This window comes from Talpa occidentalis, unplaced genomic scaffold, assembly GCF_014898055.3.
Source record: "Talpa occidentalis isolate TD23 unplaced genomic scaffold, MPIMG_talOcc4v2.1 talOcc4.6, whole genome shotgun sequence".
Classification (NCBI taxonomy): domain Eukaryota; kingdom Metazoa; phylum Chordata; class Mammalia; order Eulipotyphla; family Talpidae; genus Talpa; species Talpa occidentalis.
In genome coordinates, this window is record NW_023604972.1 from 12,133,890 (window position 1) to 12,159,179 (window position 25,290).

The following is a 25,290-nucleotide window of genomic DNA, read 5'->3' on the forward strand; positions in this document are numbered from 1 at the left end:
CATTAACTAGCATTTAACAGCAGTCTAACTTTCTAAAGAAGAGACACAGTTTATAGAACACAAGTGAGGAAGTATCTGAATTGTGTCAAAACAAATCCAGAAACAGCATGGAAAAGAGGAAAGGGCATGAGACCCAAGTTTTATTTCATAGACTGATTGAACCATTTGACCTTGAAAAAGTCATAGCATCTCTTGCCTTTGAGCTCTGCATTAATGATATAAGGTAGTCAGTATAGCTCATGAAAAGCTTCTTCACTCTCCTGTTCCTTCATTCTAGAAAAAGGACTCATTCATTAATTCAAATCAGTTTATTTGGGCTTAGAGAAGAATTTCAAATACTAAAGGACAATTTGAAGCAGAGTATTTAAGTTTCTATCAGTATTTTGCCTCATTGTGCCTTGAAAAGCAGGAGTAATAGTATTTATCTATAAGGAAAAGGGCTCAAAGTGGGGAGATGTAGACAAGCGGGGGGCATTTTTCCTTAAAATCATTTTTGAACATTTTGATTTTTTAAAAGTAAATATATAAGCAAATATATATATTTACTTTTTTTTATTTATTTATACAAGCACTGGGTACAGTCAGAAGCGCGGGAGGGTGAGAGAATTCACCAGAGCCAGAGCGGGGAGCAGAGCAGGCAGAAGGACCGAAGTACACTGCTGAGGGGAGCAGCGGGCAGCGGGAGAGGTCTGCGTGCCACGCGGGACCCTCCTCTGGTGGCCGGGGAGCAGCCGGGGATTGAACTGGCGCTGCAGAGGCTGAGGGCAGATTCGCAACCCAGCGCTCAACCGCTGCGCCACTGGGGAGGCCCCATATATTTACTTTTAATGAAAGCTAGATGCTACTTAAAATAATTTCCAATTCATCTTGGTTATATTCCCCATATAACCAAGATGAAAACGCATACATTGTGCAAAAATGAAAAATGATATAAAAAATATATAAAATAAATCACATAAAATGTTTAGCATTGAGCAATATCATCATATAAAAAAATTATTTCCAATTCAAATCTTGATTGATGGGATCAGACACAGTATTAGATTTTAGAAATGCACATTGATTTTACACACATTTTCCAAGGGTCACTGATAGGACCAACTGGGGCTAAATGACCCTGAAGTCCCTTCGAATGTCAGGTACCAACCCTCTGCCTCCTCACAGTTCTCTCCTTTTCCCTCTGAACAAATGTCAGTTCATAAGTATCTTTTCACCAAAAAGTAGGCAGGTGGAATGTTTCAACTTTTAAAGTCCATGTATGTTTACATCCTCCCAAAATAATATTTTTATATATTATATTATTATATATTATTAAAATAAAAGATATCTCTTTCCTCAAAACCTCAAAAAATCATTTAAAACAGATTGTGTGTGAGAGTTATCCCTTTAGGCTAGAATAAAGCTTTTGAGTATTTTGTTAAGGGAAACACTTCCTCAAACTGAAAGAAAACAGAGCTGTAATGGAAATATGAAAGCAGGCTTTGCAGTTGCAACCATCTAATATAACATTAAAATTCTGCATTTGTGAATTGCTCTAATTTTATATACATATATTATTCAACAAGAATAGCGTTTCTTTCATTTTATAGATTTTTTTCACTCATTTAATTGGTGATATAATTACTTGTTCTTATAAATCTGAAAATTAGAAATTAAAACACACACACAAAGAGAAACTTGATTCTTAATGGCCGAGTAATCTTCCCTAGTACAGCGTCAACCACCAGTACGTGATAATCTATAGCCCCTATCCACCCAGTCATCCAGGATTTCTAAACTACCCTTCTTGAGACACACAAACTTCTCCAGCCAACTTCAAGCAGCCTCAATGTTTTGAATTAGGACTGCCTAAAAAATCCTGATATTTTCAAAGGCTGAGGGCAACTTAGTCTTGCTCAGAGATGCCAGAGCATCTCACCTATTCCAACTTTTTCCTCAGAAGACATCTAGATGAACCCTAAACATCTTTTTTCCCTTCTAGTCCCAGAAGTGACAGTATCAGAAGACAGAGAGAAATGCATCATTTCTCTAGCGGGAAAGGCAAATACACCCTCCTCTGTAGAAACCAGATCTGTACAAGACTACCTCTACCTCATATATCAGAGAGCAGAGCTTGTCATTAAATAATACATCATATTTTGAAAATATTTCATACCACAACTGGTGTGTTTCTTAAAAACAAGGAAATTGCCACACAGGTTTCACCTTGTAGATTAAGCGACCTACTGGTCCATTTTGCTCCCCTGTGATGCTGTGTAATTAGTGGTCTCTATCCAAGTCACCCCTAATGGCATGGGATTAAGGCCAAGCAACTTCTTAGAACTGTCTCCCATGAAATGTTCAAGGAATTCTCTAAGCTATTCTCATATTCAGAGATGCCTTGAGGTATTCTGTGGCTAACTGAGAGAAATGATCTTAAACTACCAGTACTAATTCTGCTCCGATTGTGCAATATCACCACCAGAGGGAGGGCCAGGTTCTAACCTATTCCTGTAGCTGGTGAAGCCTAAAGACCTAAAATCGCTTCAATGCCACTCTGATTGTTTTTTTCTGAATATCTCCATGTTCTTTCAGTTTTATGTCATAATCCCCAGTGGTCAGATAATGTAATTCTAACATTTCATGTACGTTCAAAAGGTACAATATTTTTAGTGAGTTACTGGGATCAACTGCTCCCTGGCTCCCTATGCAACAATTATGCTGGTCCCTATCGTAAGTTTTTCTATGAGTAAGGGACTCTTTTTCATCCCTTTATACTCATTATCATTTTAATCCTATAGATGTCTGCTATTTTTTGTTCCACTTTATGGATTAGAAAACTGAAGTTTAGATAGACGAAGTAGCTTGTCCATGATCGGAGAGTCAATCAGGGGAAGACCAGCTCTCAAACCCAAGGAGAATAGCAATGACTTCCTCTGCCCTTCATTGACTCACTTTGCTCCAACTACTTCTTGTTTTTCTTGCACATTACCTGCCCCTCCAGGTACCTGACTGCCCTAAAATACAGGTCTTTTCCAGCTTAACTTCCTTAGGATATGAACTCTTGTCTTCTGCTTTGTCTTGTGAGAGGAGATCTTTATACTTTTGAACTCTTCACTGATTTTCAGTTCTACTCTTCACCTTTACCTTCTAAATTACCTTGTATATCCAATTTCTGAGCTTTTCCAGAAATTGGCAGTGCAAAGCAGCCTGCTTTTTGTTGATTTTTCCCCAACAAGCTTAAATTTCACTATTAGTTTAATGCTGTGCCAAGTCCATTACCATTTGTTTATTCTCTTTTGAGTTTTCAAAGTGTAGTTGACATTTCTTCATTGATATCATCTCCTTTTTCGTTCTCTTTGTCCTTTGGGGTTTTAACCTTTTTTTTATGTCTTTTCTACCTTTTGTGGGGTTTCAAATGTCATATTTAATGCACAGTATATTTTCCACTGTTTTTATTTACTATTATACCAAAAGCATTCTCCCCTACATTAAATATTGAAAACAACAGTTTTGATAGCTATATCATAGTGTGCCTAACCATTAACCTATAATCAGAAATTTTAGATGAGTCAGAATTTTATGACTATAAACAACAAAATAATCATCCTTTTAATTATCTTTGTTTCTGATAACTTTCCTAAGATTTATTTCTAGAATATTAAGATAGGTTTAAAAAACTTAAGCTATTGATACATATTATTTAGTTTATTTCTAGAAAGGTAGTGATAATTTACACACAAACAAACCCACAGTAAATGCATATGATTCATCCCATCATCACCAACATGACTGGTTCTCATAAATCATTACCAGTTGTTTCTTGTTTTTTAATTTGGATTCTTCTGTTGACAAATAATGAGCACAGTTTTTCATGTATTTATTAGTAATGCATATATACGGTTAATTGCTACTGGACCACACTCACCTTTTTCTAGTGAAATAGTGGTTATTCCTATAAACCTTTCATCTGTTAAAGATATCAAGCCTTTAGGAGCAGATTTGTCAAAATATTTTTCCCCTTTATTATTGATTGGGTTTTCTCTGTTTATTACATTTATGATTTAGAGAATTTTAAAATTTTCACATAATCAATGTTATCACTTCAACTATATTCTTAGAAAGTCTTCCACTCCAACATCAGATAAATATCATCGTATGTTTTCTCCTTTTATTTAAGTTGTATTTAATTTGTAGTATTTTTCTTCAAGTTAGTTATCCAGGTTACTCTGTATCATTTATTGTGTAATTGTTAGTTCCTCAACTAATATGTAATCTAGTGTTGACTATATCCACATCCTAAACTCTTATTTTCACTAGTATTTGTTTCTAATCTATTTCAACCCCATTTATTTGTTTTGTTGACTCTTATTCCAGAAAATTACCATTTTAATTATCATAACATTTCACTTTTGAGTAGTGCAAAGCCTGTTCTTCTTTTTAGATTTTTTTTTTAACTGCTTCATTCTATCTTTCATTCAAGATGAGCTTTAGAATGCTTGGTCTATCAACAGTTTCCAGAAAACAACAGCAGCAACATTATTATAATTAGAATACATTAAATTTGTATATTTGTTTGAGAAGAATGAAATTGTTGACAGTATTCATTCCTTCTTTCTAGGAAGTTGATTTTTTTTCTGTTTATCCAAGCTTCTTTGGTGTCATCTGTGAAAGTTTGACTGTTTTCTTAATATGGAATCTGTATTATTACTCAATGAGTTTATCCCTAGATAGTTTATATCTTAATGCTATTTTGAATGGTCATTATCATTATATTTTTTAACTGGTTCTCACTACCCTGCAGAGACTTATTAATGGTTACACGTTTATTTTGTGGAATCAACTAGTTCAACTCTCATTTCTTCTAGTAATTTTTTGATAGTTCTAAATAACTTTGCTTTCCTATGTACATAATAATTTTCCCTTATAATATAATGATTTTTTTTGTCTCTTCTTTTCTTTATCTCACTCTGTCCCACACATTAGTAGCTGGCATGAATGGGGTTGTGAACAGCATAATCATGATCCTGGTCTTAAAGGAGATATTTTTACACTAACAGTAATAATTTTTTTTTAAATAATAAATTTTATTTTTATATTTCCCCCATACAATTGCAAACGCGCCATTCTGACCCCAATCCTTCCCCTCCCACCCCCCACCCCCCAAAAAGTGTCTCTGGTTCATAGTTTTTTGTTGATTTTGATTTTCACTTTCTTATATTCATTTTCCTGGTCCCTTATTTAAGTTTTCTAGAGTACCTTCTTTACGCTAATAACTTTGCCTAGGGATTTAGGTATACTACGAACATTAAACTTAAATCATCTTTGAAGAAAATTACTATTACAATCCCATTTTTAAAGTAATGAAACTGAGGCTTTAATGGATAAGTGTGACCGAGGTTTTCCAAATAGTCATTGGCAAAGTGGGATTCAATATCACAAGAGCTCATGATTCTAAGTAATAGAGTTAACATTATATTATAGTATTTTGAGTAAGTATAACTTCGTGATAGGAGATTTAAGGATGACTAAGAGTTTTTGTGGCTATTTTGGTGGTGAGAACAAAGAGGAAAGAGAGAAGAGTAGGCAACTTTCATTCTAAGGAAATGAAACAGACACGAAGAGTACATTCTTAAAGCAAGAAATCTACCACGTAAGATACTCCCTGGTAGTTCTCCACTGTATGTGAACACCAAGATCAGTTACTATGGAGAATACATTTCAAGACCAATGCCTCTAGGATATATCGTTATTCCCACACATAATAAAGCTGTATCATGTGACACTTTGACCATTTCAGTCTACAAAAATTGCTCAAGAAAACATTTTGATCTCATGAGTTCAGATCTATGGTTCACTACAACTTTGATTCACCCAAAAGGTGGGGTTGAGATGATTCATGCTTTATAAGTCACATTTTGGCAAGGCGCTGAGTTATGGGAGATGGTGTGCCTCTTTCTCCAGTGTGAAAAGAGGAATCCAGCAATGCTAAAAATAAAGTCTCTTGGAGTGTTATGCAAAATTATGCATTTCTGCAGCACATCCCTGGATTACTGACTGTGCAATAACTCTGCTGGACTCCCACCACTGCAAGACGCCTGTGCCTGGAGCATGATGATCAGCATAGAGAAACATGAACATCTTGCTTTTCCACGAGACAATTTCATTGTTGAGGTTGTGGGGAGATGCTCTTCCTCAGAAAAAATTACAAAAGTTTTTAGTTTCAAATGGCTTACCTTTTAAGGAAGGGAATAGAGCCTAAAGAAATACTCATTTAAAAACACAATTCTTAACAAACTTTAGGAAAGCTTTCCCTTGACCAGTGAAAAGAGAGGGAGCTTGATCTGAGCAAACAAGCACAGCACTGCACCTCAGACCCAGGTTCTAGTCCTCATTCCTCTGGGCAAGAATCTTAACCTGTCAACCTTCAGTTTAGTCCTCTGATGACTGGCAATAATAATATTGATGCCATTTCCTTCATTGAACTTCTCTGAAATTGAAAAAGGAGCATAAATGGAAAAGGACTTTCAAAAGCTGAAATACACTTGACATGTGTAAGGAAAGACCCAGCAGTTTTCAGGACGCCCTCCCTAAAGAGCAGTCATATTTATTGCTCGCCCGAACTCTTCTGAAAAAGACAAATAGTCATCAACAGTAATGGAGTTCTGGGGCGAGCCAGCCTGTTTCCATTTCAATTCAAAGCCCTGGAGGCAGCAAACTTTCAATCCAGACACTAACACACAACCCCCGCCTCAGTCTCCAGTTGAATTTTTCAGTTTCCCCAATACATGTAGTGAACATTTGAACAGAAGCATCAGGGTATGCCTGATCCTATTATCCCATCAGGCAGTGATAATCACAGTTTAAAGACGAAATAAGTGACCTATTTTACATGGACTTGAGGAGAGGCATCGGAGAGAGCTCCCACATGATCCCAGAACTACTTTGGCAACTCAAGCATTGGGTCACCACACAGCTCTTCTTTCCCCCAGTCCCTTCAGCCAGTCATTTCTTTCTATACCGTACAGTGGCTCTGTGTACTGGGGACTGAACTTAAATTGAGCTTGAGACAGGGGCCATGGAATGATTGAGTAGTGAATTAGATAGAAAATTGCAGCTTTTGCACCGTAAGTGAAAGCGTTGCTGCATTCAACCAGCTGCTACAACTTGAGTATTTCTTACTTCTTTTGACATTTTTTTCAACAGGGGAACTTGATGTAAAACATATTTGTCTCTTTAGCTATTTAAGGGCTACTGTTTCCCCTCAACCTTCCTTTATATTCTGCCCTCCATATCTCGAATGTTCTGTAGCCATCAACAGCATGGATTGTGACCTATGTAAATCAATGCTCAAGGAAGAGCTAAGAAGGAAAGAATATAAGTCTTAAATTCATTCAAGGTTCACCAGGCCCCAATCAGAATAATCAGCCATGAATGTGGCACACAGGAGTACAGAAGATTGAATGTAAAAGGCAAAAACACCACAGGGAGAATTTGCTTCTTATATTGGTTTTTTGGCTTTTACACAAAACTGTTCCCTTCCCAAGAGGTGCTCGAAATTGAGTCAGATTTGAAAACTGTAAAATCCCTGGATTCATTTATTTGCATTTGTTCATTCATGCATAAGCACAATTGACTGTTCCAGAACAGGCAGATGAGGGCACTGGTTATACACGGCAAACCTGATTTCAACACACATGACTTAAGCTTACTCCAGGCCTGGTGCTATGATAGGCCCTGAGAGAAATAGGAATAATGAATAAGATTCAGGTTCTGGCCTCCAGGGACTGACATATAACTCTGATCCAAGACAGTGTAAGAGAAACATAAAATGCTTTGGCAGGCTCCCTGACTGATCTACAGCTTTTTAAAATAAAGCCCCATGAGCGTGGATTAGGTGAAGGATAAGGCAAGAGCCTCGGCAAGGCTTCCAGCTCCATTCACAGTCTGATGCCCGGACGCAAGGGCCTCTTCCCCATCTCGCTGCCCATTGCACCCTTTGGAGCAACCAGCCACTCACCATTTTCCAAACATGTGCCACATATCCGCTCTTCTAGGCCCTTGCCCAGACTGCCATCTCACCCTCTTCGCCACATAGAAAATCCCTTCTTTCCCCTAAGATCAAATCCAGTGAAATCAAATCAAATTCAGTGGGGTGAAAATGAACAATACAATGGTATCCCCCTAGATCTCTCCCAGCCTTTTAAGTCAATAGGTGAATCTAAGAAATAAGCAGCTCGCCTTCCTTGAGCCACGAGGCCATTCCTGATGCCCTAAAACATGTTTACTCTTGGTCCTCTGAACTTGCACACCACATGGTTAGGCTGCCAAGAGACCATGGAACATACTGGATGATAATCAGTCATTTATTTGTTTATCCTTCAAGTAGAATGGATCGACTTGAGGACAAAATCTGCATCTTACCTCTTTCTTATTTTCTCTAACAGTTACAGAGCCGTAAGTATATGGCAATCACCATTCCAAGTGCATTACATGTATTATCCATTGGACCTTCACAACAATCCTACAAAATAGAAACTATGATTTTCCCATTTGGGACAAGAGGAAACTGGGACTTTTAAGAGATTTTAAGCAAGGTGCTCAAGTCCATATAGCTGTCAAGCAATGACCATGATAAGAACTGTGCTCTTGAGTGCTGCATGGTGCTGTTTTACTTATCTGTAAACCCTCAGGATTTTGCCAGGATGCTAGTATTTAAATGTGAACCTCGATAAATGTGCACTAAATGAATGAGCAGACTACTAGTCTGCTAGCTAGCCCTACTAGGACTAGCCATGGCTAGTTAGCCCTAATGAGATCATCTTGACAAGTTCGAGGTTAGAGAAGTTAAAGGTAATAAGAAGGCCAGGAGAAGGCTCAGGGAAACACAAGAAGATAGAAATGAAGAATTACACTGAAGGATTTAGGTTGCTTAGCCTTGAGAAGCAAAAGCTGAGGGCTGTTTTCGTAATGATCTTCAAGGCCAGGAAGGCTGATTCCCGAGGACAGTGACTGAGCTGTTTTTCTCCACCTCCAAAAAGGATGAAAGAGCAGAGCTGGTCCTGAGGCGTGCGGTTTGAATCCGCCACTAGGAGGAATTTCCTTAGCCTAAGACTTGTTTGTTAGATGTAGGAAAGAGTTATGGGGAGAAGCTCTGTAAGGTCATCCGTCTTCAGCCTTTGGGGGTTGCTTCTGCTCAATGTGAGGAACAGGTAGGGTGAAAAGAAGCAATGAGCTGTCAACCCAAGGTCTCTTCTAGTCTTATGAATCTATGATATTGGAACCTAAGATGCATCAACCACTTCACCTTCCTTGACCAAACATGTGAATGAATAAATGAATGAGTTCCACGTAATTTCAAAGCAACAATAAAAAATTACAACCAGAAAGAAAAGATGTCTTTTCAAACAACCCTTTGTGCCAGAAATGGGCAAGAAAAAGGAAAACTACAAGTTGGTTTCTGATGAACATACACTCCTTGCTAGTTCCATCATAAAGTCAGAACTCGTCAGTCCACCACCTCAGGTGCTGCTTGTGAGACATTATCACTATTTATTCACTTGACAGAGGACATTAGTATCTAAAGAGATTTCTCTAGAAAACATGAAGTAAACTCAAGATATGAGGAACCCCTGTTCCACAGATGTCCAAAGTAGGGTGCATCTACTGTGAACAAACATGAACATGAGCAAATGAATCCTTTCCTGAGAGCAAGAAACATCGAGTCTATGTGGAAATTTAAGAATAAAATAACAATAGAGTGGTAAACAAATGGGCTTTTTATCTGGTATTGTTTCAAAGATATAATTCTGCATTATTTTCAGTATAGTGAAATAAAGTCTTACACTTTCAGAATGTTTGACAGCAAAGTTTTTTCAAACATACATGATTTCACTGATTATTTACCTGGAAGTGGGTTTTCTGCTTCACATTTTACAGAGGAAGAAACAGCTCAGAAAGATGAAGGACTTGCCTAATGTCACACATCCAGGATCGAGAGACTTTCCCTAGTACGGCCCTCTAGTTTCCAGGTCCACCATTTGCAGAACCCCACAACCTACTAGGCACGGATCTGGTGGGCACTTGGGCCAGCCTTGATAGAGGCCTCCTCTGTCATGTGCAACCTCTGGTGAGAGCACTGGCATTGGACTGAACCTCCTTAAGAAACTCAGCCATTCCAATAATCATAGGTGACTCACTGACCCAGAGACATGTGCTAGAGGAAAGGCTAGGCCTTTTGCCAGCTGAGTGAAATAGGAATCTACCCCTGCATCAGTGACATAGGGGAGGAAGATTCAAACTCAGACTTTCACTGCTCTCAAATTCTTTTTTCAAAAGATTTATTTATTTATGCATACAGGAACTGGGGTACAGGACAGAGGTGCCGGGGGTGAAAAGATTCACCAGAGACAGAGTGGAGAACAGAACAGACAAATCGACTGAAATACACTGCTGTGGGGAGCAATGGGTGAGACAGGAGAGCTCTGCTGCACCATGTGGGTCAGCTCCCTGGCTGGCCAGGGATCAAACTGGCATGCTGCAGTGGCTGCAGATAGCTTCATAGTGCTGTGACTTAACCCCCTGCACCACCAGGGAAACCCTGCTCTCAAATTCTACTCCTTCCTAAAAACCTGGCGCAAATGGCATCTATCCCATGAAATTATGCCTGCCCTCCTAATTTTGGATGGTGGACATAATACCATGCTGCTTACAAGCCCTGGACCCAGGCTGCATGGCCAAGGTCCCATGTTCTATGTTAAGTGATCTTAACCTCTCTGAATCTGCTGCATTTACAAAATGATGATACTGATAGTATCTTCCTAATGCAGCAATGATGAGGATTCTCTAAATTAATATGTGGAAAGTGCTTAAAACTGCTGTTGGCACAAAGCAAGCTCTCACTGAATATTAACTATTCCTGATATCAGTCCCTTCTCTAAGCTTTCTGAGTCCTCACGGTGTTTTGTGGAGACTCTTGGTATAATATATTATTTCACTCCTATTTATTAAACTCTTCACCATTCTGTTGCTTATCATACATCCCCACCATGAGCCCAAAGGCCATCGTCTGCTCTGCTAATCTCTTTTCAGGTGGTTCACCCACATCCATTTAAACACTCTAAAGAGAAACCTCAATACTCTGCACTGAACAATAGCTAAATCCCGAGGCTAGTAGCCTCTAGAAATTTCTGACTTCACCCTTCCATCTCCATCTTGTTTCCACCACCCAGTACACCCTCACTTAAAGTAGTGAAGCAATTCCTTAAGTGGATATCCAGCTTCTAAACTTCTAAATGCTGATTGAATCCTCCTCACTGAAACCAGTATGGTCTTTCCAAGAAAAAAAAAAAAAACTTCAATTCTTTTGTCATGGCTCTACTTAAAGCCCATCCAGAGTGCTCCACTGCCACTTGAAGCTGTTTGGCCGCCCTGCTTTCTCTTTAGATTTATCTCCCATGACTTGGCTTCTCCCCACCTAGCCACACCCACCAATCCCTGCAAGGCCAACAGCAGCGACCTGGCTGTCCAATGCACACTTTGCACCCCTCCCCTTTCAGCCTGAATACTTTCCCCAGTTCTTTGTCTTAACTCCTTTTGTTTATGTAAGAATTAACTAAATTATATACAGTATTGTAAGTTAGCGTTACCTTAATAAAATAGATAAATAAAATCACAATGATATATTGCCTTATACCATCAGAATAACAAAAAAGGAAGAAAAATTAGCTATGGAAAGCAGACAGCCCTTCCACAGACTGGAGGCCATTCCTCATTGTGTCCCTGCCATACTGTCCCCACCATGACCCCAAGTTCAAGGGCGCCATCTCAGGTCACCTTCTTACTCACATAAATGTGTCTGTGCTTTGCACACAGTAGGTATTTTTTTTTAAATGAAGGACTTACCTCATAAAATAGATAACAGTTGCTGACACCTAAGTGCATGCTATGGGTCATCACACATACTTACTAAAATTCTCGACTAGTACTTTCCATAAATTAACTCATTTAACCCTCAGAACAAACTTACAGATAGCTAAGGTAATTATCTCCATTTGACAGGTGAGGAAACTGAAGCACAGAGAAGTTAAATACATACCAATGTTTCCTAGTCAGAAATTGATAATGCCAAGTTTAGAAGACAAAAGTCTGACTCTGGAAGCCATGTACCTGACCTGATGCTACAGTACCTGTCAAGACAGGGTTGCCATGAAACAGAAAGTTATCTAAGTAGAGACAGATAATATGACCTGGTCCCAATTTATGGATGAGAAAGTTGAGGCACAGGGAACAGGAAGAAAGTTGAACTAGAAGATGGCAACTGCCACTCGTCAGTAACCAGCCATGGAATTCAGGGCTGTTACTTAGTCTCCCTGAGCCATGGTCTTCAAGTGAAAAATCATGGCTTCATCCTTCCAGATCAAACTTGCAATTACTTTCAGTTTACAAACTTCATCATGGTTATGTGCCAGACTCAGTGCTGAGGGCAGAGACACAGAGACAAAGAAGATTCATCTCTACCTTTGAGGAATTCCCATTCTCATGTATGACAGACAGGCCATGTAAGTAAAAGACTTCAAAATGGCTACACTGCAATTATTTTATTGTCTGTCTTTCAACAGACAATTGTCCAAACAAGGAAACATCTCCATAGGGAAGCTAGTCTCCTCTCATCTCTGCAAGGTCTCTCTCAAACATAAATTCAAACTGTTTATATGAAGCAAAGGCACCTCCTTATATAAGTCTGGCAGAGGTCAGACGGTCGTCACCTGGTCACATAAGTCACTGCCATCCCCTTTCCGAAGCTTCTCCCAGAGTTGCAGTATGCTATGTGAGACAGAAGCATTAACTTGGACACAGATTTTGTTGGGTTTTCAGTACAGGTTATATGCTTAAATGGATTTTCAGATTTACAGTTGATTCTAGAAATTACCTCTAGCTCATTTCCAACTCCATGGGTAAGCTGGTTCTTTTAAGGCAAACAGCATCCAATTAAAATACATTCTGGGGCCTCCCCGGTGGCGCAGCGGTTGAGCGCTGGGTTGCGAAGCTGCCTGCGGCCACTGCGGTGCCGGTTCGATCCCCGGCTGCTCCCCGGCCACCGGAGGAGGGTCCCACATGGCGCGCAGACCTCTCCTGCCGCCCGCTGCTCCCCTCAGCAGTGTACTTCGGTCCTTCTGCCTGCTCTGCTCCCTGCTCTGGCTCTGGTGAATTCTCTCACCCTCCCGCGCTTCTGACTGTACCCAGTGCATGTATAAACCAAACAAACAAACAAACAAACAAACAAATAAATAAGACATGCCTCTAGAAAAAATTTAAAAAATAATAAAAAAAAAATACATTCTGAAAAAGTGAGTGAGAAAGTCATTTTTGCCCGTCTTAATTTCTTAAAAAAAAACAAAACAAAACAAAAAACCCTATTAGGGGGACTTATCATACACCAAATTCCATTACATCATGGTGAGATGAGATAGATAAAATATGTATTATCAAAATACAATTTGAAAATACATTCATAGAGCAGCCTTCTGTCAGAGTACAGGCTTCAAAGCCAGTGTCACTGAACCCACCTCCCTTGTCAGCATCTTACTCGTGTGACCTTGAGCACATTCCCTAACATTGTTGAACCTCAGTTTCCCCATCTGCATTAAGGGTATTAGTAATATCTGTCAGAATACTTGTAAGAATTAGAAATGTCACTAGGTGCCCGGTATAAAGTAAGGGTTAAAAAATAAACTATTAAAAAACATTTTATTAAAGTCCTAATGATTCAGAGATTGATTATTCTATTAGAAGTTTGTTATGCTTTCTCCCCCTTTCTTCCTCTAGCTTCCTGCCTGCCCACATTACAGCTGCTCATAAGCTACTACTCCATGAGATAAAAAATGAGATAAAATTCAATTCAGAGAGCACAGCAACAAAAGTGAGATGAACACAGACATTGGCGTCAAACAGGCCTGGACTGGAAGACTAGATGTCTTTGGACAGATTATGTAACCTCCTTTGCACTTAATGTCTTCATCTGTAGACTAGGAGTGATCATACCAACCCTCCAGGCTTCTTATGAATAGTGGGGGAGGTGTAGTATGAACAATTGTTCACAAACACACACACACACACACACACACATACACCCTTGAACCATGATTGACAGGAGTAGGTAAATAGGGAGGTATTGGATCAGTTTTGGTAGGAAGTATAGTTCTCAGTTAAACCAAAACCTCAGCTTCAATCATACCCCTAACTCTATTCTATCATGGATGACAAAAAGAAATCACTCTCACAACAAAGCTCTTATATCTGGTGCCATCAGATTTAATTTCCTTCCTGAATGTCACTGAAGTGGGTGAGTCTGTGCATGTGGGGACCCACATGACAATCCAAACAACAGGAGGGGGAAGGCAGCAGCAGGTAAGCCTAACTGGGGATAAAGGGTCAGACACAGGTGAAGCTTGAGCTGACATACTACCCAATGCCATGAATTACCAATAGTCATGGAGACCAAATCCCAGATCAGGGCGCATTTTTCATAATTGTTCTCTCCTCTCAATATAGGGAGAGCTTAAGTTATCACAATGACACAGGTCAACCAGCTGTCCAGGATCACTTCTTTGGAGACAAATAGCATAAAGAATGGTTTCATTCTCTGCTTTTTGGAAAATTACTAAGCTAAAGGTTCATGAGATGCTAACATTGATAGGACACATGCTTTTTTACATAAACATTTAGATTTTGTGTTTCTAGATTAAACATTTTGTTCGCTGAGATCTCTGAATCATCTTTTCACATACTTCCTCCCTTCAACCTCCTTTGAAATGAAGACTATATATAAAATGCCAATTTTCTAAAGGAGAAGAAAACATAAACAAAAGACAAAAATACAAAGTGACATCAACATACCATAAAAATATGAATATTTGCCTAGACCCCTGACAACCCACCATGTGACCTCCTGAAGGTTGTAGGCTGAGATTTATTTTCTGTCCCTTCCTTCTTCCTAAATAATGTTCTTGCATAAAGTGGAAGGACGCCAATTCTATGACAATCTGGAGGCTGTTTTTTTCTGAAGCTCCTGACTTAACATTGCGTTGCTTAGAACAGAACATACCTGTCAATATCACTACTACATTTCACTAAATAGCACAGAAGACAATTTCAAGAAAAGTTCCCCTCTTTTTATAAGAAGGGAAAGTTACTTTTAAAAACTGATGCTAAATATCACCATTTTTACATGAAACTTTCTGCTATAGTCAAAATGGAAATCACAGTTTTACTTTATCCAACACCACCCATAAGAAATGCCTCATGCATGGAAGTATTCTTTTTCCATAAAGAAGCAGCATTTTTTAAAAAAAGGCTCTGGCATCACTCTTCAATATTGTTGTCTAATTAAATGGCAATGGAGTGGATGCGTAAAAATATGCATTAGAGGTGCGTAATGTGTAATGGGAAGAAGAGTAATCAAAGCCATTCAACAGGATTTAGGAAGGGATTTCAGTTGGCAGCTTACGAGACAGGAGCATATAATTTTGCTAATTTGAAATAGGTATTGTAACGTATAAACATTACTGCTTTGCATATTTTAATGAAAACTGCTTCTACACCAAAATGAATCCTTTAGCTTGAACTCTCTGCACAGCACAGAGCTTCTACCTATTATGAGTTCAGCATAAATAAGAAAGGCACGCAAGCTGCATTAAAAGAAATGGTCACCTCATTAAAATAGGTTAAAACCAAGCCCCCTTTTCCCAACTACTCTAACACCATAAAGTAAATCTGATGACAGGTGTTGTATTAAATTTTTATATTGCAATGAACTTGTACTCACAACAAACCAAATATGCATGTTTCCTTAGATATACACCTGCAACTTGTTAATTCAAGGACCTTTATTAAGGAAGTATAAATTTAGCAACATCTATAGATTTGTAAAACCATATTAGCTTGCTAGAGAATCTAGAATAAATTCATTTGGAGTCTTATTTGCATGGTTTACAAAGAATTGGAAACTAATGATGACTTTTCCCAAATGGATGTGCCTGCAGATAATGCAGTTCTGCAAATAGACTGATGTGAATTACCTAGATCTTAGTTTAAAAAGTTGAGAGAGATATTTGGGCCCATATAGAGCTGAGGACATCGCTTACCTGCCAGCTCACTTCTCGCTGAAGTCCTTTTTTCCAGTCTTCTTCCAGCCTGGGGGAGGTCTCATCCATTGCTGATGCTGCTGCACAAACTGGATTCGCCAGTGGCTGTTACTCTCTTTCGGTGCCAGCCTTTACCAAAGCAGCAGCGAGGGCAGTTCAGGGGCAGACTGTCATGGAGAAAATGCCATGCCAGAGGATGAGGGATCAGGCAGGAGGAAGCCACGCAGGAACAAATTTGGGATACATGGGGCTCCCCTGACAGCTGCCAACTGGAGCTGGAGGCTGGAGGCCAGTTCAGCCATTGAGCATCCAGATATTAGGAAGAACCAAACTCCAGGGCCAGTGGACAATGGGTCATTCTTATGCTTCTGGCATAAAGGTCATGGAGGGAAGTGAGAAGGCAAGCTCCATGCCCTATAAATATGCATTTCTATGTGTGCTTCCCCCATCTCACTCACCCCAGTGGTCCGCGCGCACGCACACATGTGCACACACACACACACACACACACACACACACCAGAATTTGCATTGTTCTGCAGGATTGCATCAGTGAAATGGAATATCTTTGAAGAAATAAGGTATTTTACACAGAAGCAACACAATGTATGTGACCACATCTCCATCAACAAAGTATGAATCACTCAGTAGCCAGTAAACACCAATAATAACAAACTCTTTTATATGAAAACAGACGGATCCTTATAGTTGAATTCTGAGCATCAAAAATTCCTGGTTTCCTCCCTATAGAATATTTTACAAAGGCACTCAACTTGACCATGGTCTCAACTCTTATCACAAATCATTAAGCAAAATGATCAGAGACTTCTGTTTAGATGGCTCCTCAATATGTGGGACTCAAGCATGACAAACTCAACCAAATTCTTCCCTGCTTCATTATTGTTTCTCACTGAAAAAGATACTCTCTCCCGCTATTCTAAATCAGTTACCTCTAGTTTTAAGATATGCATTTGGGGTTACTGTCAATGCCACCTACTTCTTTTCAATTAAAACAGTAGCTCTAAAATTTGACTTCACAACACAATCAACTGGGGGGGGGGCTTTATAAAAACAGTCACCAGAGATTCTGGCTTAATTGGTCTACGTTGGGAAAGAAGAAACAGATTTTGTTTGATTTTATGGAACACCCAAAATTAGGATCATAAAACTCAGTGTAGAGTATCACTTATGGTTTCTCTAATCTCATTGCTCATCTGATGATTGAATCCGTATGAACTCGCAGCACACATCCAAACAATGATCACCCCACAGATGACAGTGAAGGCACCGTAAGACAGTCCTGCTCTGTCTTTGAGAGCTTTGTCCCAAAATGAGTTGATTTCCTTCACCCTACAATTTCCATGACTGTACTCTTGCAAAATTCCATAGGGAAGAAGACTCAAGCCTATTCTGTAGGACAACCCTTCAGAAATCCAAAGAGCTATGACCCAGGCCCTCAGGTCTCTGCTTTTTAAGTATCTCACTCTATTTTACTAGTTACTCCAGCAAACCATGTGAGATGATTTTAGGCAATTCTCCATCCTGGTGGCCAACCTCAAACAAGTCCGTTACCTCTAGTGAGAGTGACTGTGGCATTCCAGAAGCAGTGGCTATATTCCCACTACGATCACCCAATATGCACAGAGCCTAATAACAACACGCATGTTTGGAAAACCCTCTGAGAAATGACCACCATAATAATAATGAGAGCAGCCAGCATTTATTTACTGAGTAGGTTGCTGGCGGACCAGCACCGTGTTAAGTGCTTTATCAACTTTACCTTGTGTATCTTTTACACTCTATGAAGTCATCATCATGCTCCTGATTTATAAGTGAAGAATCCAAGAAATGCACAGGTGATGTTTTCCAAGAGTCAACCCAGAGCTGACTCCAAAGCCTATGTTCTTGATTCCTGCTTCATGCTACTCTACATCCTTCCTTCCATGGACTCAGCCTCAGGTCCTATTGGCTGTTTTGATAATCACTCCTCACTGATAAGTTGTCACAGTCAACTTGTACACTTGGGGCTTGCTTCCCCCATCAGATGTTACATAAACATGTTTTGTAGACTATAAATTGCTGTGCAAATCTCACTTGCCACAGACTATATTTTCCGCTTCATGTCTAGAAAAACAAATCAATGCAAAAATCTTCCCTTGACCTGTGTGGTCCCATCTTTTATTTAGAACATTCATATACTTCTTCAGGTTGGGTCACCTTCAATGTAAGAAAAAATAAAAAAGCCACAGCCAAGGGTCCAGTAAAATTCCCTGAGACTAGACTCAGTAGAAGTTTCATGAATCAACTGGATTTCCCCATCTCCTATAAATCTTTACCAACAGGACTCCATAAGGAAAACTGAGAATAATTAGTTGTATAATTTCAATCACACCATCTGCAAGGTAGTTGAATCATTATTTATGGAAGGCAATACACAAAGTGGTTGAACATAGTCTTTTTAGTCAAACAAACCTAGGTTTAATTAGCAGGTATATTCTTTTCTAGCTTTATCTCCCTGGGTAGGTATCCCAACCCTTCTGAACCCTGGTTTTCATGTCTATAAAAAGGATGTATTATCATTTCAATTATACATACTATTACTCATCAATATCTGGTTCTCTTCTGCTCATGGCACACAGCAAAACTGCATTTCCTTACACCCCTTAAATTAGGCATAAGCACATGACATTTTTTAGCTAAAGAAATATAAGAAAAATAATGGCTCTCACTTCCCAGTGGGAGAGATTTCATCATAGGCTCTTGACTCTTCCTTGTCCCCTACTACAGCGTTCGTGAAAGCACATGTTGATAAGACAGGCTAAGTCAAAGCTGATTGGAATGCTGAGACAACTTGGTTGCCTTAGAGAGTCACCTCCACCAACAGACATTATGGGAACAAGAAATAAATGCCCAGAATCATTTGTTCCCACAGCGTAAACTACTCTGACCAATACACTCCCTTACTCTACAGCTATTATAAGAATAAGGTAACCTAGCTAGAGCATTTATCACAAGCATCAAGTCTGCATTATTGTTTTTAATAAATTCCATCACAAGTCAAGGCTATTTACCTGTGTTTCCCCTACTCTTTTACTTTCTCCTTCCTTTAACAGCCTGAATATTCCCTGTATTATGAGTGTCAATTTCCATAGATGATGCAGAAAAACAAATTTTAAAAACGAGTGAAAGTGTTCAGTAGCATGCATCACTCTGTCTCAGAATGCAAACTCAGAATAGCATGACTTTAATGCCACTTATCACTTAGCAAGGAAATTAATGAGAGCAAAATGAAGCATCAAATAATAAATGTAGCTCAGGATGCATTCGTTACTGATAAAATAAAGTACACGTCTCCAAAATGTAAACATAATGAGAACATACATGAATACAGGAGACTATTAAATAGCATAGCTTTGATTCAGTATTCTTAAATCAAGCAATCAAAAAAGAATTAGTTTTGTTTCTGTCTTTATTAAATGCTTTCATCAAAGGAAGTTTCAACTATAAGAAATGAAGTGTTAAGGAATAAATGAATAACACATTGCCCAGATTACTGTGTTGACATTTTAAAACACACTCAAACCTACTCTGGGACACCACTGGGAGAGTTCATTTTTTCTCATGTTTTTTTAAATTCAAATGTGAATAACCATGCCCTGCATTGTGGGTTGAACTACATCCTCTCAAAAATATAATGAAGTCCTAACCCGTAGCAAATCAGAATGTGACCTTATTTGGAGATAGGTCTTTACAAAGGCAATCAGGCTAAAATGAAGTCATGATGGCAGACTCCGTTCTACAATGACCAGTGTCCTTATAAAAAGGGGGAAGTGTGGACACGCTGGAAGAACCATCTGAAGGTGAAGGCAGAAACAGAAGTGATGTATCCACATACCAAGGGATGCCAAGGAATAAAAGGGATGCCCACAAATCATTATTTCCCCCCAGATAAGCACATTAAGAAGCAGCTGACTAATCAGAAATATAATATTAGAGTTTGGAACATTTTCCTTATGGAAAAGTTACATACATATAAATGAAATAGGAAAAATCTATGCAAAAGGCATCAGTCAGATTGCCCTTGATTTGGGACCTAGTCCTGTAACTGAGAGAATAAAAATGGATTAATATTTCATTTTAGGATCAAAGACTAGAAAATCGTTTGCCAGGTGAATGAACCGGTGCATTCCACAGTGTCTTATGAGGGTAGCACGTAGCACTTAAACAGTCTGCTCGGAGCTGATGTTCATTCCAGGGGAGACACCGAAGGGAAGCCAGTTTGTGGGAACCAAGGGACAGTGATGAACCTAGCACAGAGCTGGGAGCCCCCAGGCATGAAAAAGTTGATGATGACCTTTTCCCCACTATTAGGATTTTGTACACACTTGAACGTAATACCTGGATCAGAAAGTGTTTGTATCCCTGCCACTCATTTTATTATTACACATTCTCACTAACTCCATTCTCAATGCAATTTTCCAAGGCACTTTCCTGCAAACTTTTATTTTTGATTTTGCTTTTTTAAAATTGGAAACTAATAGTCTTCAGAAATTTGTTTCACACAAAAACTGGACAATGATGTGTCCAATCTACCCCACCAGAGTAGTCTGCATACAAACTCTCACAAAGTAAAGTTAAAACAAAGACACCTGGGCCTCCCCAGTGGCACAGCAGCTGAGCACTGGGTTGCGAAGCTGCCTGCAGCCTCTGCAGTGCCGGTTCGATCCCCGGCCACCGGCGAGGGTACCACATGGCGTAACAGGCCTCTCCAGCCACGTCCGCTGCTCCCCTCAGCAGTGTACTTCGTCAGTCTGCCTGCTCTGCTCTCTGCTCTGGCTCTGGTGAATTCTCTCACCCACCCACGCTTCTGACTGTACCCAGTGCTTGTATAAATAAATAAATAAATCTTTAAAAAAAAAAAAAAAAAAAAAGACACCAAAGAGGTGTCAGGAGAATGTTAAGTCTGAATAGGTGAGAGCTTGGCACTCTGTCATTGTATTTCAGAAGGGATGGGTTTCCACTCATTGTTTTGCTGGAATAATCAAAGTTTACCATTCCTTCTGTCATATACCTACCCTGAACTACAGTGATGCCACAGGACATGCGGAAGAACACAGTGAGTAACAGGCTATGGCCTCCTCCACCCACATACACTGGCTCCCAGGCAGCTGACTTGTGTATGTACTTACATAATTTAATTAAAGGGCCTCCCTGGTGGTGCAGGGGTTAAAGACAGCATTATCAACTCTATCAACAGCCACTGCAGCATGAGTTCAATCCCTGGCCAGGCAGCCAGGGAGCAACCCACATGGCGCAGCAGACCTCTCCTGCCTCGCCCACTGCTCCCCTCAGCAGCGTGTTTCTGTAGATCCACCTCCTCATTCTCTCTGGTGAATCTTCTCACACCCCCACACCTCTGGCTTACACCCCAGTTCTTGTATGAATAAATAAATCTCTTTTAAAAATAATTTCATTAAATAGTATGTCTATAAGATATGAAGTTCCACCGAAAAGGAGCTGTTCTGTTATTTTCATGAAACTAATCAAGTCCTTTGGAAAGACCCAATAAAGAAATATGTTTTTTTTTCTTTAATTTCATTTGAAGGGGCAGGAATCTAAAAATTTGCAGACCCTCTATTTAAACCACTTGGTAGTCATTGTTGTTAAATTCTTCATTCACTTTAAAGAAACTGAAACTGAAATTTGTAGAAGTTCCTTTAGGGAGCGAGTGAACACAAAGGACTCCAGAATTCTACTCTGTGGATCTCTCCTTAAAAAATCCTTGGCTCCACAGCAAAATAGTGGTGAATAACTGCACATTTATGGATTTTCGACCAAATTCTGTTTTGTGTATGTACATGATTTATGGTTCCCCAACTTAATCAACTTATGTGATTAATCAGTCTGCTACCATTTTTAATTATATGGAATAAGAAGCCTCCTATGAAAGAAAACGGTAAACCAAGGATTTTTTTTAACCTACATGTAATGAACAAAGATTGAAAGCAATAGACTCAAATATTCAAACCAAGAAACAGAATTCAGTTCAAAAGATAAGTCCACTTATATCACTTACATGAAAAACAGCCTGACTGAACTATAAACATTAAACGTCATATAAATCTGAGCCACGTAGACTTCAATTAATTACAGCACAGCACTACCATGTCTTTCTTTAACTTGGTAATAATACCAACTGCCTATAATCAGAAGGATTTAGGAGGCATTTATTGATAGAAATCAGATTATTTCATCCAGAGTGTCTGAACTCTTTGATATGTTTGAGCCCGAAGCAAAATATTGTAATAAAAAACAACATACAGATGAGAGCCTCGATTTTTCTCTACATATCAATCTGTCACTGATTTGAGAAGAATCAAATCTAAGTTCAACCAGGTGAAGACGTTCCATACATCATTCATCCCAATTCAATATAAAAATAATGTTTCCCTTCCCAGTATGTTTATAGACTGTACCCAACTTCATGATATGCTGAACATCAAAAGAACCCAGAATCATGGGGTGCTGTGTGAACAAATGCTGGGCACTGCAGAGATGAGTTACACAAGACTTTTTTTTTCCAAAGAGTTTATGTTAAAGACCATCGTAAACCAGAAGTCCCCAGAAATAGTAAGAAATAGACTAACAGGTAGGATGGAAAATCTTATGAGAAGGATGAATGAGAAATAAGCTGAAAACATCTTTTGCCCTTCCTTCTTTTCCCCTCTAAAGAAGTCTTACAGATGACTGACTAGGGACTAAAAATTCCACCAGTCCTACCTTTGAGCTTTAAAAACTTTCTGTCACTATCTATAAAGTTGCAAATACTTCCATGAAAAGCATCCTAAAGCTTCATCTCAAGATTGTCAAAAACTTTGTCACAAGGGCCTCCCCTGGTGGCGCAGCGGTTGAGCACTGGGCTGTGAAGCTGCCCGCAGCCTCTGCAGCAGCGCCGGTTCAATCCCCAGCCACCAGTTAGGGTCCCACATGGCACGCAGAACTCTCCTGCCACCCGCTGCTCCCCTCAGCAGTGTACTTTGGTTCTTCTGCCTGTTCTGCTCTCCACTCTGGCTCTGGTGGATTCTCTCACCCTCCCGCACTTCTGACTGTACCCAGTGCTTGTATAAATAAATAAATAAATAAATCTTGAAGAATAAATAAATAAATTAAATTAAAATTAAAAAAAAAAAAACTTTGTCACAAGTAATTTTCCAGTTTTCCAGTTTGACGTAAAGGGCATGATTCTTTGTAATGAGCAAGTTAAAATAGTGGTGACAAAAGGAGCAAAGAGCCCCCCCACCATAAGAGAAAGGTTTAGAAGAGAGTGAAATTCCCTTGGGCACAAGTAAAGTTAGGAAAAAAGAAGTCAAAGACTCATGAAAATTGACTTTATTAACCACCCATCCAGGTGGTTACCAGAGATTGGGGGGCGGGGTGCATAAATAGTAAATGGGCTCCATTGTAAAGTAAAAATATTTGAAACCATAAAATATAATCAAATTTTTATAAAGTCAGTAAATAAATTTCTTGGTCTTCTAGGGGAAAAGAAATGTTAAGTTAATCCATTCTGCTCCAGTTGGAAAGATCACATAAGGTGATTAATAAAAATACACAGAATAATCTAAAATTGTATGTATGTCCAAGGTAATATGATTGTGGTTCACTTAGAAACCTACTTAGCATGTCATGTACAACATAATGACAGGCAGCAATGCTATACTGTACATTGGAACAGTACTGAGAGTGTTATAGGACAGGAAGAGGGGCAGCCCAAACCCCGCAAACCTGCCTATTCTAAATGGGTTCTGCCATCCGCCGCATCAACACAAAACATAGGAGACTTTAATGGGAAGGAACTTTAATAAAACTAGGAAACAATACAGGTAAGGCAAAGAGTCTAGTTTCTAAATGAAGCACCCAAAGTGACCCGTCCCCTCGTGGGTAAATTCCATCCATATGGGATTGGCCCAGAGCAAGGCCCCAAAGCCTGCCACAAGTCTAAAGCACCTTCCAGGGGGGACCCACAGAAAAGGGTCAGAAACAACCAGACAAGCCGGAAGGAAAAGAGCAAAATCAACATCAAGATAAAAGCTGCCATGGTCACCTCCCCACGGCTCTCACCCACATCTGTGTCACCCAGTCCACGACCAAAAGACAAGCACAGTTTCTTCATGTGTCTCTCTGCTCCATGCACCTCCTCCAGGTCTCCTTCTGGCTCCATCCTGCTTCCTTCCTTCCTCAGTCTCCTCTGCAGACTCTTCTCTTCCTGCTCAGCTCCACCCTCCCTTGGGTGGGGCAGGAAACCTGGAACCTCCCCCTTTCCTGGGGACCACCCTGTTACAAGAGTAGATCTTAAAAGTTCCCATCACATGAGTTTTAACTATTGGAAAATTGCCAAGTAAGTTATGACAACACATCACAAAAATGAAATATAAAAACCATATCGATAATACATCAGATGCTGAGAAAGCTTTCGACAAAGTGCAGAACACCCATTCATGATTATCCCTTGAAATTCTTGGGATACAAGGAAACATACCTAACATCATAAAGGCCATCTATGACAAGCAACAGCCGCTCATTCTCAATGGTGAAAAGCTGAAAGCAATTCATTAAGATCTGGAACAATAGACAAGGATGTCCACTTCTCACCACTGCTTTTCAATTAATACTGGAAGTCCTAGCCAGGGCCAATAAGACAGAGAAAGAATCCAAGAATCCACAATAGGAAAGAAGAAGTCAAACTATCACTATTTGCAGACGACTATGTGATATACTTAGAGAACCCAAAAACTCCACAGAAAAGCTATTCAGATCATCAATTAGTCAGTAAAGTCTAGGTACAAATCAACACGCAAAAGTCAGTAGCCTTCCTATACACAAACATAATCTGAAGAAGAGAAATCAAAAAACCATCCTTTTGTTATTGAAACAAAAAAAAGCAAATCATTTGGGATAAATCTAACAAAGGATAAAGGAACCTATACAAGAGAAAACTATAAAACATGTTAAAAAGAAATAGAAGAAGGACACAAAGAAATGGAGAGACATCCCTGTCGTGGATTGGAAGAATAACATTATTAAAATGGCCATCCTTCAAAAAAGTAATATACAGATTCAATGCTATTCCAATCAAAATTCAATGTCATTCTTCAAGAAATAGAAAC

The 25,290-nt window shown here is 39.3% G+C and overlaps 1 protein-coding gene across 4 annotated transcripts in view; it reads right to left on the reverse strand.

Annotated features, from left to right (window-relative positions):
* The window catches only part of PPARGC1A (PPARG coactivator 1 alpha), a 612,967-nt gene that overhangs the window by 277,453 nt on the left and 310,224 nt on the right, over positions 1-25,290 (reverse strand). Inside the window, exon 2 of one of the 4 annotated variants that reach the window (XM_054687882.1) lies at positions 16,125-16,291. The exons of the other annotated variants lie outside the window; for them this stretch is intronic. Coding sequence (XP_054543857.1) covers positions 16,125-16,193 — 69 coding nt within the window. The 5' untranslated portion in view covers positions 16,194-16,291. The remainder of the gene's footprint in view (positions 1-16,124; positions 16,292-25,290) is intronic. 4 annotated transcript variants of the gene reach the window in all.